This window comes from Neopelma chrysocephalum, unplaced genomic scaffold (genome assembly GCF_003984885.1).
Source record: "Neopelma chrysocephalum unplaced genomic scaffold, ASM398488v2 Primary Assembly neopelma1_25, whole genome shotgun sequence".
Lineage (NCBI taxonomy): Eukaryota > Metazoa > Chordata > Aves > Passeriformes > Pipridae > Neopelma > Neopelma chrysocephalum.
In genome coordinates, this window is record NW_020897694.1 from 6,885,614 (window position 1) to 6,898,621 (window position 13,008).

The following is a 13,008-nucleotide window of genomic DNA, read 5'->3' on the forward strand; positions in this document are numbered from 1 at the left end:
CTCCAATTTTCCTCTATTATCATTGACAGAAGAACCAAATGCACTTCTTTAGTTGAGAGCGTAGTGTTGAAAGAAGAAAGCTATAACATTAATTTTAGAACTGGATGACTGTAGCAGTAAACCTGCATTATATGGGAAAACTGTGTTTTAAGCATGTTTTAAAATGGCTTTTTTGTAGTCTCTTTGCTAACTCATGTTCTCCTTCCCAAAAACCCCCACGGCCAGTTCTTATCTCTGTCTCAGGAATGTCCTGAGAAGATATCAAGAAGTCTTCTCATTGGACCTTGTTAACCCCTTCCTTATTTGGCTGTTCCCTGCCTGATTGGTGTTTTGTAAGACCCCTTACCTTACATGGTCCCCCTTGACCCTCCCAAGAGCTTTATATACCCCTACCCTACAATAAACTCTCTCTCTCGCCTCCTCTCCAAGTCCCGTGTGCTGTCTCTCTGGCTGCCATGGGACCGCGTGGGTGGGGGGAGGGGTGAGCACCTAACCCCTCCATGCATCCAGGACCCTGAAGAAACCCCTGGAGCTGGAGTAACCCCTTCCCTATCCACCTCAAGTCTTCAGAAAGGGAACCCCACAATGGGAGGAATGCACCCAGAGATGACTACATATGTAGCAGGATGGATCAACTCCATGGAGATCAAGAGGATGATGAATGGTACAATGAACAATGATGGATAAGTACTCAAATGGATTCATATAGCTAAATTTTGATTTAGAATGCTACACAGTAGTGGGTTTGCTACTGTTATCACTGAGGGGACTCAAGTGCTCACATTGTAACAGTAAAAATACTGATATTATTTTGGATGGAATGCTGTAGAAATCTCAGATATCAAAACTTTTGATAGAAATGTCTTTTTTCCTGCAAGAAAACCAAACACACTTTCCAATTTGTGATGTTACAGAAGGAATGACCAGCATAGCCCTAAGCATGCATATGTTAAACCTGGCTGTATTGATAGGTGTGACAGTTCAAAACATTGTTGCTCCTCTTCTGGCATGCAGGCTGTAGGTATTTCTGGCTCTACTTTCCTGTTGTTAATTCTAATGACTTTCCTCCATAAGAGTGGACACAGCTAAGGTAAGATGATTATACAGTCATAAAAATTACTGACTGCAGTGACCTACTGTCTCAGCTCCAAACACTCTCTTTGTGTTGTCTGAAAAATCCAAATCCACACAATTAGCCAAGCAAAAATTAAGGCCACCCTTTACAGATTTTACTTTTGCATTTTTCTTCCAGGAAAAATATTAAATGTCCTTCAAGAGAGATGTCACAGTAAAAAATTCTTTGCTAGGATGGTCTTTACTTCTGGAGTCTTTTGACCTCACAGAGCATCTTGTCACAGGAGGACCCAAAGAGTTCTTCTCTATGTAAACTTGAATTCACACTTTTTGACTAGCATAATAGGACTTGAAACAGTTTAATGGATGAAATTCTTTCCTTTCTTAATATGGTGCCTGTATGCAAAGGATTAGATTAGCATTACCCTAATGGAGACTCAGTTTCTTTCCATATTACTCCTTCCTTCTTTATCTTCCTTAAAGTTCACTGCTGGTTGGCAGTTTCCAGTCAAGCTTTGGCTTCAGTTCCTGTAAATTTTCTTTCTGTAGATGAGCGTCTAAACAAGTAAACCCTTGTTAGCTACTCACAAATTTATTAGCCAATGACAAGAAATAGAGCAAAGCATCCATCCAGATCATGTTACCAGTTAGTAACTCAGGCAGCTTCTGAGCTACCCCTTGGTGTTCACCCTGGATAGCAGTGTATCTGTAGAAGGCTGAAAAAGTTCCTTCTCTTTATTCACATTACATGCCCCCTTGTTCTTTCATCCCTGATACCTATCTAATGAGTGTCAATTCATGCAGAATGCAGTACTATATTGTGAAATAGGTACCCTTAGAAGTGCAGTATGTGACCAAAAAACCTCAGTCAAAATGGTATGGTGCATTTGTTATAGAGATTAGAGATTATTATGCTCTCGTTGAAAAGAAGGGTAAGGCTTAGAGAATACTGACCAAAGCATAAATTCAACCGGTCTCATAATAAGACATTGTTACAATGATGGAATGAAATAATGTCATGCAAGACTGCAGAGAGTGCAGTAAAGAAAAAATGCTTCCAGGCAAGGGCAGAACTGGAGAATTTTCATCATTATAGAACATAGCAGGTGACAGACACCTCATAGAGACAGCTTGCATCATTCAAATAACTAATTTGTGAGGGTTTAAAATAAGATACTGTCTTATCTAATGAGATATTAACATGTCACTTCTCACATATAAGTATTTGTTTGCTTTTGATAAAACAACACTTGTATATACTTGACATTATAGAGGGGTTTGGCTTTACCTGAATCATCTACTCTCAGCTTTTTACTGGGATTGTCACCACTGTCATCATCAGACATTTCCATCTCCTCTTCCCGGCGGATTCCCATGAGCTGTTCACTGTGTGCATTTCGGAGCTCCTAAAACCCAAAATTATCTTTTGTCAGTATGAACTTCCAAAAAGTCATTATGTATTATTTAGTATCTGTTTTTAATACTGCTCTGATTTTAATTATACATCATTTATCATTGTAATCATATTTATTTGTGTATGAATATTTAAAACAACAGAAGGACAGGGAATTCTTCCTGTGAAAGAACTGACTTTATCAAAGCTAACACTCAGGGAAAACAAGAGAGAAAGTGACTTTCAGTGTCGAGTGATCTTTAGGTCTGCTAAACATAGCAGAATGCTTTAACAGCAGGCACAGTAGTACTTAAAATTGTGTATAAAGCAGGCTGATAAAGAGATTGTGAGCCTGTTTAAGGTATATCTAATTCTTGATTCCCACTGCCACTTGGGGTATGATTCATTTGGCCAAATGTAGGTGTCTCCATTAAACAAAGTAATTTTAACTGCATCCTAAAAGTGCCTCTGCTTATGGCAAAGGGATCTGAGAGCAGTCAGTGCAGATGGAGCTCTCTGTATTGTAGATGCTTAATGCTGGCCAAAGGAATCTCACCCTCTGTCCCTATTGCCCAGATTGCCTCGAGTTTGAAAGACCCAGTCCCATAACACTGTCCTGGAAATCTTTGCACCTTAATCCAAAATGAGTGCCAGCATGGACAGCTCGGTCTCTGGGTGACCACTGCAAGGGCAGGCAGGCATGCAGGCAGGCAGGCGGGCAGCCCCTGCGCATGTCACCAGGAAAACGATCAGCAGGCATGCAGGCTTTGTAGGAGTCTAGACAGTCTTTGTTCTGGGTAGAAAAGCTGGCGCGGGTGCAGCAACTGGCTTTTTAATGGCAGCACTGAGAAGATTGAGAGGACTCTATTTTGTCCTAATAATCCTGTCAGGTGTAACATGGGGATGCTGCACTGTGATTAGTGTAGGCTTTGTCCATCCGCAGACAGCTAATTTTTCTGCCAACAAAGAGCTTAATTCCCAAAGAGGTGGTTTGAAATCTTTGAAACAAGGAAGAATCGCGTGGAAGGAGGAGACAGCATTGAGGAGTCCGACAACTGCTCCGTGCAATTAACAATAAGCTGTCAGAGAGGGACTGCGTGAAAAAAGGGAGGACGTTTCTCTTGAGCTGTCCCCTTAGTTCATTGGCGGATCTCAAGTATCCTGAAAAATCTATCTGTGCCCATTAATCCCAACAAAGGCAAGGAAGCTAATTAGTGGGTGTTTTACATGAGAATAATTTCATATTTTTAAAAAAATGATTAAAAAGGTAAATTGTCAATCAATGTCTCATGAAATCAGAAGCATCTCTGGAAGAAACTGGCCAGTCATTTCTGAATTCCTTATTGGAAAAGGCCACCTGTACTTTTTTCTGGGGAAATATTACTGCATACAAGAGCAGACACCTGCTTATATTTACTCCCTCATTAGGAGACAAATGTCCTTGATGGATCAATGTCTACATTGTCAGCAAAGTCAATAATTTTCCATGGAGAATGTCTGTGTGTATGAGTGTTTGCTTTGGGTTTGGGTTTCTAGCAAAACTTTCCCAAATGCAGAAAAAAGGGAAGGTGATCAAGTAATTAAAAAAATCAGCAAACAATATCATGGTTAGGAAATACGATTTAAATCAAAGATACCATTTGGTATATTTTCAACATATTTCATATCTGAAAAACAGGCATTTCCAAAATATATTCACATGGTTTTGAATTGTTTTAGTTGTCCTCTTCTTAGAAAAATGAAAGGCAATAATATTTGAAAAAATGAGTAGAGAATTAACATTTCTGGAAAGTCCAACTCTTACACATTTCAGTTTATTAAATATTTAGAAAACAGCAAATGAATGTCACACCACATCCCTTTACAGAAAGTTATTTTAAGAAGGGATGGTCAATATAATTAATGAACTAGCAAATCATATTTTCATATGCCTCTAAAAGATAAGACAAACATCAACCCCCAACTTCCCAACTTTCAATTGAACAAAGGCTTTATCCACTACATATATGAAATATTTGTGAACAAAATGCAAAATACAGTTTGTACCAACAAATTATGATAACATGTTATTTTAAGTGTCCCATTACTGAAGTCATTTGGTATTCACCATAATAGCACTGACAATAAAGTATTCATTTGGTATTCATGTGGATGTTACATTTAGTGTCATTGGTATTCAACTGTAATTTAGCATTAGTTAATGGACACTTAAAACATTATCCAAATGATTTATATCACAGCACTTCAGTGTTTCTCAAACTAAGTGTACAACACTTATTTTACAAGTGTACTACAAAATAATTAAATAAGTGCACCTTACCTTCTAAAGTTTTTATTCTGAGACACAGAAAAATCATTTAGAGGACTGTGATAGTAATACTCTGTACTACATGAAGGTAAACCAAGTGCATGTAAATTGCTCATATAAAAAAAAAAGGAAGTAGAAAGAAAGAAAACAAAGACAGTGGTACTTACTTTTTAAAATACAGGCTCATAGCGTATATACTGAATTAAAAACGAAAGCTGGATGACCAAAACACAGGATGAGGTCTAGTGCTTCCTTTGCTGCCACTCACAGCCAGGGGAGTTAGAATCCCATTTCCTCCACTAATGCTTATGACAGTCACACATGCACTCTGTGTGGTAGTATGATTACATTTATATTGGCTTCTTTGCAAGCATAATACTTAGAATAAGTTATGTATCTACTTTTTAAAAGATAAACATAAAACAAATGGGAAGGAATATGTTGTAATTCTGGACTTAATACACTTAAATAATTATTTAGGAGAGAAGTTTTCTATTTTATTTTCACTCAAAGTCATCTTACGATGACCATATGATGGCACAATTAAAAAACATCTGTGCTATAAAATACTTTTAAGAACAGATAACGATGACTCTTAAAAAGATATTTTTTAAGGAATAATTCTTAATTCTATCCTTAGTTGAAAATGTTGTTCCTAATTTCACTACTTGAGTTCATTATTTTAGATAGTAAACATAATCTTCCAGTGATTTCCCAAATTTTGCATGAAAAATAAAAACACATTGCTCTCTGTCTTAATGTTATTTAATGACTATTATCATAATGGGAGCAATGGGAGCAATTCATACTGTAGATGAGACTGTAAACGGCCAATTGATTAACAGCTAAAATGGTAGCTGTAAATATTGCCAAATACACTCTGTCCCACTGTAATCACACTCGTTCTGTGTCAATCCAGCTGAGAGATGATGGATAGAAGGTAAAAATAAAATCACCAACCTCAGAATGCTTTCGCCAAATGTCTATGTTCTTTCGCTGGGCTTTCGAGAAATGGTCCCAAGCTTTTTGTCTGGTAGAAGCGTTGAAAACGGCGACAATCTGCTCAACTTTGGTGAACAAGGAAGTCAAACAAGACAAGCAATTTATGTTGTGATCACTATAGAGAAGCAAAGCAAAGACACTAGGAGTCTATGGATGATGTCATTACTGAAACAACATCATCAATATCCATCCAATGATGTGTCTTTTGTACTTACATTGTATCAATGTTGGAGATGTCTCCCTTCAAGTCTGTCTCCATAACTTTAGTCTACAAAACTTATAACTCTGTGCCAAAAACCGTGCATGCAGCTGCTTCCCCCTGATGTCTGCTACAACTCCTTGCACTCGCACATGCCTTTGCGTGTGTGGCTATAGGGGTGTGACTATAGAAATAACATTCGACACATAAACCTGACACATGTTCCCCTGTGGCAGCTGTGTAGAGCAGGCTGTACGAATAAAAACGTGAAAGACAAGCAGGCTCTGCTTTGAAGGGTGACCATCTGATAGTGGGAATTTGTCAGCAGACAGGAAGGGCAAAAGCATACATTAACACTGCATTCTGCGGCTGCAGCTGCTGCTTCTCTGCTATTTAATATAAATGGGCTCACCTGTGGTAGATCATTCTGTCCTGTGTCCATGGCCTATGTATGGTTACGTACGTGAACAGACACCTTTTTTTTTTGTATAAGATGAAGAAGAGATGTGAAATGGGCTTCCTTCATTCAATTCCAATGCATTCGTTTTGAACCCAAACATCTATATTTAGGTCAATTACCAAGGACAATTAAGATTCTTAAGCTTTTAGTTATTTGTTCATCTCAATTGAGAAAGCTTTTCTCTCAACACTCTTTTCTTTCTCTTCACATCAGTAAGAAGCAACATTGTCTTTCCACAACAGTGACTTGACTAAAAATGGCCAAGATGTAAGTTGCTTTGATCTCAGCACAATTAACTGAAGGACCATCAAGAAATTCAGATTTTCTACAAATGACCTGGGCTGTGCTCCTGAATGAGCAGCTGTGCCAAACTATGAAAAACTGGAAAATGCTTCAACTCTTTAACAAGGTTCTTGGTTATTTATCTCTTTATATTCCTGGTTTGAAACGATGTCCCGTGTTTTATAAAGTTGCAGCTTGCAGCACCACCCGCCCCTCTCACTGAAAAGTGGTGGCAGGTGTGCCTTAGCGCCCTCTGATCTGGTCCCTCATTGAGTTGATCAGTATCTGCTCTCTTCCCGTGAATCAGAGATGTAGAGAATCTTATTATACATAACAACCTACCCTTCCTAAAATGGTGAACTCACCTACTAAAGCAGTTATGTATCTTCAGCTCTAGATCTGAAAATTAACCTCACTCATTTGAATAGGAGCACATTTATTCTACTCTCTGGTTTTTTACCACTTCTGTTGGGTTCTGTAATATTCAGGAAGATTATAATGTTTTGAATCACATATAGAAGCTTTTCTTTCAGGGATGATTTACCTTCTAAAGTCATAGAAAATAAATGTAGTTAATTTTCTTTTAAATTAATATGTATATGCAGTTTTACTAAAGAATGTGCCTCAACATTACTTTGGTGATCTGATCCATTTGTAATCCATTCAAGTTTTAAAGGTAGATGTGATAATTTCAGCCCATTAGAACTTGCTTGGACTGAAGAGTGGATGTATCAAGAAAGTTACATTGTGTATATTTATTCAATTAATTTGAATAGAATGAAAATGGTAAAGCACTCTATTATTATGTGTATAGAAACTGCAGCTAGAATTTAATTACTATTGTTGTGTTGATGACCCAGGTGCTCAGAAAATTTTGCTTAATTGACAATCTGTTTTCAGTTTGCAAGTGGAAATTCAAGTAGAAAAGATTCACAAAGATATGAGAAAGAGCTGGTTTGCCATTTTCCACTAATAAGTATTAATAAGATCATCTGAATTTTGAAAAACATTTGAACTTTAAAGTTTTTAATTTCCATTATGTGAACAGGTGCTAAGATTTATCAAAAGTCATTATCCGACTATTTTGGAAACTCTCCTCAATGGAAACACAAGCTAGGAAGATGTCAAAGAGTTTTTCTTGTATAACTGCAGGAGACAAAGTGAACAGAAGAAGCATCTGCTTCACTTACTTAACTTTTAGGAATTAAAAAAACTATAGGAAGTAGGATAGTGTGAGTACCACATGCTAAAAATCAAGGCATTTAAAGAAACTTTATGAAACTGGTAGCTAGGAATAAAAAAAAGGGAAATGTAGAGGAGCATACTAAATCAGTATGTATCAAAGACCAATATCCCAGTATGCTACTCAAAGAAAGTGTCAGTGTATGTACAGTCATTTCAATATTCACAGCTATGTAGGCTATGAAGTATTGCAAATACCCACAGGTAACATCCAACATAAAAGGCCTCCAACCATTACATTAGAGCTAAACAGCAGCCAAGGCCATGGTTTGACAGTACAGGAAAGTGCCTTCACATCTTTTTGTATTGCATCAAAATCTGTATTCATGTGTTATGAGAGGGCAATTCAATATAAAACTGTTCTGCCAGTTCACATTTGCTCATGTTGCACTAAGATTTGTTTGTTATGCTATAGATACCCAGGAAACCTAAAGCTGGTATAATGCTTGTGCTCTGCGTAATTGGAAGACAAGATATTATATACTCACTCCTGATCAGTATCGAATTTGTATGGGTAAGAGATCCATCAGCACACAGCCTGTAGGGATGGTAGATTCATCCCTAAAAGGAAGCCATGAGAGGTTTATAGTATCTGAGAAACTCTCCAGTTAACTAATTTTTTGTTTAAATCTGGGTAAAACTTGGGCAAAGAGAGGCCCCAAATTTTGGACAGATATCTGCAGAATCTGAGTGAAACAGTTGTTCCCAGTCTTGCTGGTGACCATAGTTTTCAGATTATTTCCTGATCTCTAGAAAGAAATTTCCAAAACTAAATAACAGGTCATACCACTCTCTCTAAGACACCTTGAACTCCAGGATGCGCTGTACTGTCAACTGTGACTGATAAGTAGAATTATTAAGTAACATGAAATATTAATTGTCAAACATCTGTTACTGAATTCTATGCTATATCAAATTTTCACTGACCATATGCAAAGCTGTTTCCTTACTAAATTAGGATATAAAAAAATGCATTTTTCTGGAAGGGTCCGTAACATGCCATTGTTTTTCCTATCAATATAACTTACAGGATGTAAGGAATTGCAGCTTTCCTAATGACTTATTCTGTGGTTGGTAATTTCTGTGGCATGTTTCAGACAAAGGATTATTATCTAATTGCTTTTCTGCTGTGTTATAAATAACTAAAAAGACCCAAACAACTAAATCCAGAATTATATGCAAGTGTCAATGCAGTGCAACTACTATACACTTTATATTAGAGATGCCAGCTCATAGTAAGTACATTAAAAGAATATTTAAGCCTCAGTTTCTACTGCCATAAAAGGTGCTACCAGGATAAGTTATTGTTATCAAGAATAAATGTAAAAACAACCAGAAAAACTAGGAATATCAACAAAAGTGCCTTAAACAATGCCTGCTGAAGTTGCATAGAAGACTGTAGTAAAGGGAAAACTAGTATATCTCCAGGACCAGAGAATATTTGATATAGATTATTTGAAAATTATACTACCAGAGAAGAATAGAAATAAATGAGAACCAAAGCAGAGACTCATCTGTAGATTAGGAGGTAGAGAGAACACTTTTAGCCTGCATTATATTTACCAAGCAGGTTATTTTAAATACATGACTGAGGGAAGGCTGAAATTTATCCTCGGGTTCAGGAGACAAGAAGTACTCAATTTTTCCTTTGCTTATTACATTATAAGCTGCTATACATACTATTTTATAGTATATATAATATAATATAATTTATAATAAAAAAAGAAACAAAATAGAAGCTGAAAAATAATATGTTAAAATAAAAACAGAAGTCTTTTCTGGTAGATAAAATAATCGGATTCCATGTATAATTTCTCTCCAAATTTCACCAATTAGGGATACAGGATGAAAAGCGCTTTGCAATAAATTACTCTAAGTGTAAGGGTAGAATAAATGGCAATTTAGCTCAGAAAAATTCTATAAGAGTGCGACAGTTGACATGAAGGGTAAAAGAAAAATTCCACCCATAAAATTACATTGTAAAGGAAACTGTTACAGTAAATGCATAACATGCTTTTCAAATGTAGATTCGCAGCACAGGGAGGATATACAGTTGGCATGGTTTGGGTCAGAAGCCTTGTTGCTGAATTCTGACTAAGCTGCAGTCTGCAAATCGATTTGGCTTCAAGCCCAGCAAACCAAGGAATTACAGTAGTCAAGGCTAGGTGCTGTAGTGAATGGAGTATCCAGGTCAGTTTTGGATAGGGAAGAAAATATTTCTGGCAACAGTTCTGAAAGGCATTTGTAATGAACTGAACAGAACTCAGCATTATGTCTAAGGCTAAAATTGCATGTAGGTAAATGATGTGACATGAGTAAGAGAAATGTTAGACAGATTGCAGAGTAATGAAACATATATTATTTTAATTAATTTGGGCCAAACCCTCAGTCTTCTGGTTATGCTACTGTTTACTTTCAAAAAAGACTTTGCCTTTCTCACATTTACAGTTGAAAACCTGCAGCCTCTCCCTTTGACTCAATTCACATGCCACAGAGGGAGAAACAGATGTGATTGCCTTTGACTAGCAGAGGAAAACAAAAGCTGGAAATACCACCCTGGAGAAGACTCCAGATAATGCAAAGGATGGGTTCTAAGGTAAAGCATACTGCAGGTCATCAGCAGCATACATAAGCAAATGCCATTATAGATTTGTATAATGAAGATATAGGTTTTGACACCAATGCGAAATAACTTATCTGCTACAAATAAATGGCATAGTTGTTTACTTTGGTTTTGGTTTTGCTGAGGTTTTTTAAAAAAAATTTAAAAAAAATCCAGAGGTATAAAAAAGAAGGTGAATCACAGCTGCAACTCCATCAGAGTAAAGAAAGCTACTGTTTGGTCTGCATGCTGCCTGGATGCCAATAGGTTCCTTAAGACACAGTGTTAAGACATAGCATGATAAAAGAGCAAACCAGAGGACTTCACTATTATATCCCCAAATTCCACCTTTTTGGACAGACCAAAAGAATGTTGCCTCCAGTGATTTATCTCCCAAATCATTTTGCTGTGTGGGCAGTCAGCTTGCAAGGATGCCATTCCTCAACCTGCCCTGCTCCTAACAGCTACATCTGTACTAGCGATCAAAACCAGCCAGGGACCATTCTTGTTCCTTGAAACCAACTGGCACAAGATTCCAAGTGTCCCTGCAGCAGTAACTCTTCTCTCTCCACAAAAAAGATGCTTTTCTGGGAGGCTACTTGTCCTGCATCAAACTCTGAACTATACCCCATGGCTAGGCTTCGCGAACGAAGATTTGGGAAGGGCTCTACCCACTATTCTTGCAAGCGCGTTGGTGGCTAAAAAGGCCAATACGGGAAAGGCAAGTCCGGTTGCAAAAGACACAGCAGAAAGACTCCTTAGATGGTATATTCTGCAAGGCTCGATTCTTTCTGCGTTGTCTTTTCTCCTCAAGAGTGATCCTGCGTGCTTTCTCAAAAGCATCAGCGGCGTTATAAATGGACTGTCTCCAGGCCTCCCGGTTAGAGGCCAGAGTAGACCAGTTATGGTGATCAATATGCCCAAGGCTGAGTTGTTGCTTCAGGGAGTCCTTGTATCTTTTCTTCGGAGCTCCTCTCTTGCGGCAGCCGGAGGCAAGTTCACCATAAAGCAGGAGAACTATACCCACAGTGTGTGGGAATATCCTAGCTGGCCCAGAGCAACAGCTTTCTTACATTTGAACGGTATGGGCAAGCCTGCCCTAGCTCAACTTAATTTAATCCTGCAGATAAAGTCAGTGGGGTCATCCTTTATTAGTAGTCTCATCTTTTTTGCTCTCATCTGATGCAGAGGTGTCAGCATTGCAGAGAGCAATTACAAAACCTACCAGAGGAACAAGGATGGTTTCCTCTTCCACCTATCCTGTTTCACCTACCAGAGTACTAGAAAGCATATCCTCTCCCTAAATTATTTCTATATTTCCCTTTGACTAGGCCTACAGTGTTTGAGACCACAAGGAGGGACCGGTTCTAGTCCATGTATTTGCATGGGTTATTAAGAGGCTGAGCGAATGTCACCTGAGTGAAGCAGGAAGAAATACTTTTTCGTAATACAATAAGCAGATTCTTCCACACAGACAAAGAACAGAAAAAGTCCTTATACTACAACACATATTAGAATCCCTGGTCTTGTAAGAGTATCAAACCTCAGTGTCAGTAGCCATTGTTTTCCTTTCTTCTTCTTTTGGCTAAGAAATCAAGTGAGTAACAGTGAAAGAAGGAGCATTATGGGGATACTAAAAATGCCCTGTTTTCAGTATTTATACTGAAATCTGCACAGTAACATGTCTGAGGTATGTATATCAATAATTAGTAGTTCTAGAAATAGAAGAACACTCCCTGTTAAACTCCGAAATAAAAGAAAATGCAATTTTATTAAAGAGAGCCCAGTTTGCCCTGCAAGGTTTAGCTAAAAAAATCTGTCTCCAATTTAAGCTTTGAAAATCTTTTAGGTTGTGAAACGTGTTTTAATTTACAACAAAGAAACTGACAGCTGAGTGTAACTGCAAGAGCTGGTGCTGTGCCATGTGATAAATCACTTGAACTCAACAAGACCACCTCACCTTCATGTCATTTCTCAACAAACAGAAGCCTGACATCAGACCAGCACAACACACTAGGGCAGGTACAAATGTACAGTACCTGCTCTTTCAATGCCACCATCCCACTTTACAGAATGGACTTTATGGACCTTGTGTTGACAATCAGAAAAAAAACTGAGAAAAAGCCCAACCCGCACAATCTCCCCACCCCAACCCAAAGGAAAATTAAGTGAATGCTGCTTTCTTCATCAGCTTGACAAGATTATAATGTACTGCATTTAATTAGCTGTTCTTTTTGTTATTTATGGTTAGACAGTCTTTTATTTTCAGTCCTCAGATTTAAAAATAGCAAAAGCAGGAACAACTATTTTTGGTAAGTCTGTCCAAAAAGAGAACTCTGTAATGAAGGAACATCATAAATGTGACCAAGCCCTGGCAGGTCCCATTAAGAGAAGGGACTCTCCCTAAGTAATAATTACACAGAGATCTTGCAGATTAGAATGTTCC

The 13,008-nt window shown here is 37.8% G+C and overlaps 1 protein-coding gene across 8 annotated transcripts in view; it reads right to left on the minus strand.

Annotated features, from left to right (window-relative positions):
• Nucleotides 1-13,008, minus strand: part of ENOX1 (ecto-NOX disulfide-thiol exchanger 1) — a 375,855-nt gene that overhangs the window by 59,491 nt on the left and 303,356 nt on the right. For all 8 annotated transcript variants that reach the window (XM_027674315.1, XM_027674313.1, XM_027674320.1 and 5 more), the window contains 2 exons: nucleotides 5,736-5,842; nucleotides 2,363-2,480 (listed from right to left, as the gene is read on the minus strand). In XM_027674315.1, coding sequence (XP_027530116.1) covers nucleotides 2,363-2,480; nucleotides 5,736-5,842 — 225 coding nt within the window. The remainder of the gene's footprint in view (nucleotides 1-2,362; nucleotides 2,481-5,735; nucleotides 5,843-13,008) is intronic.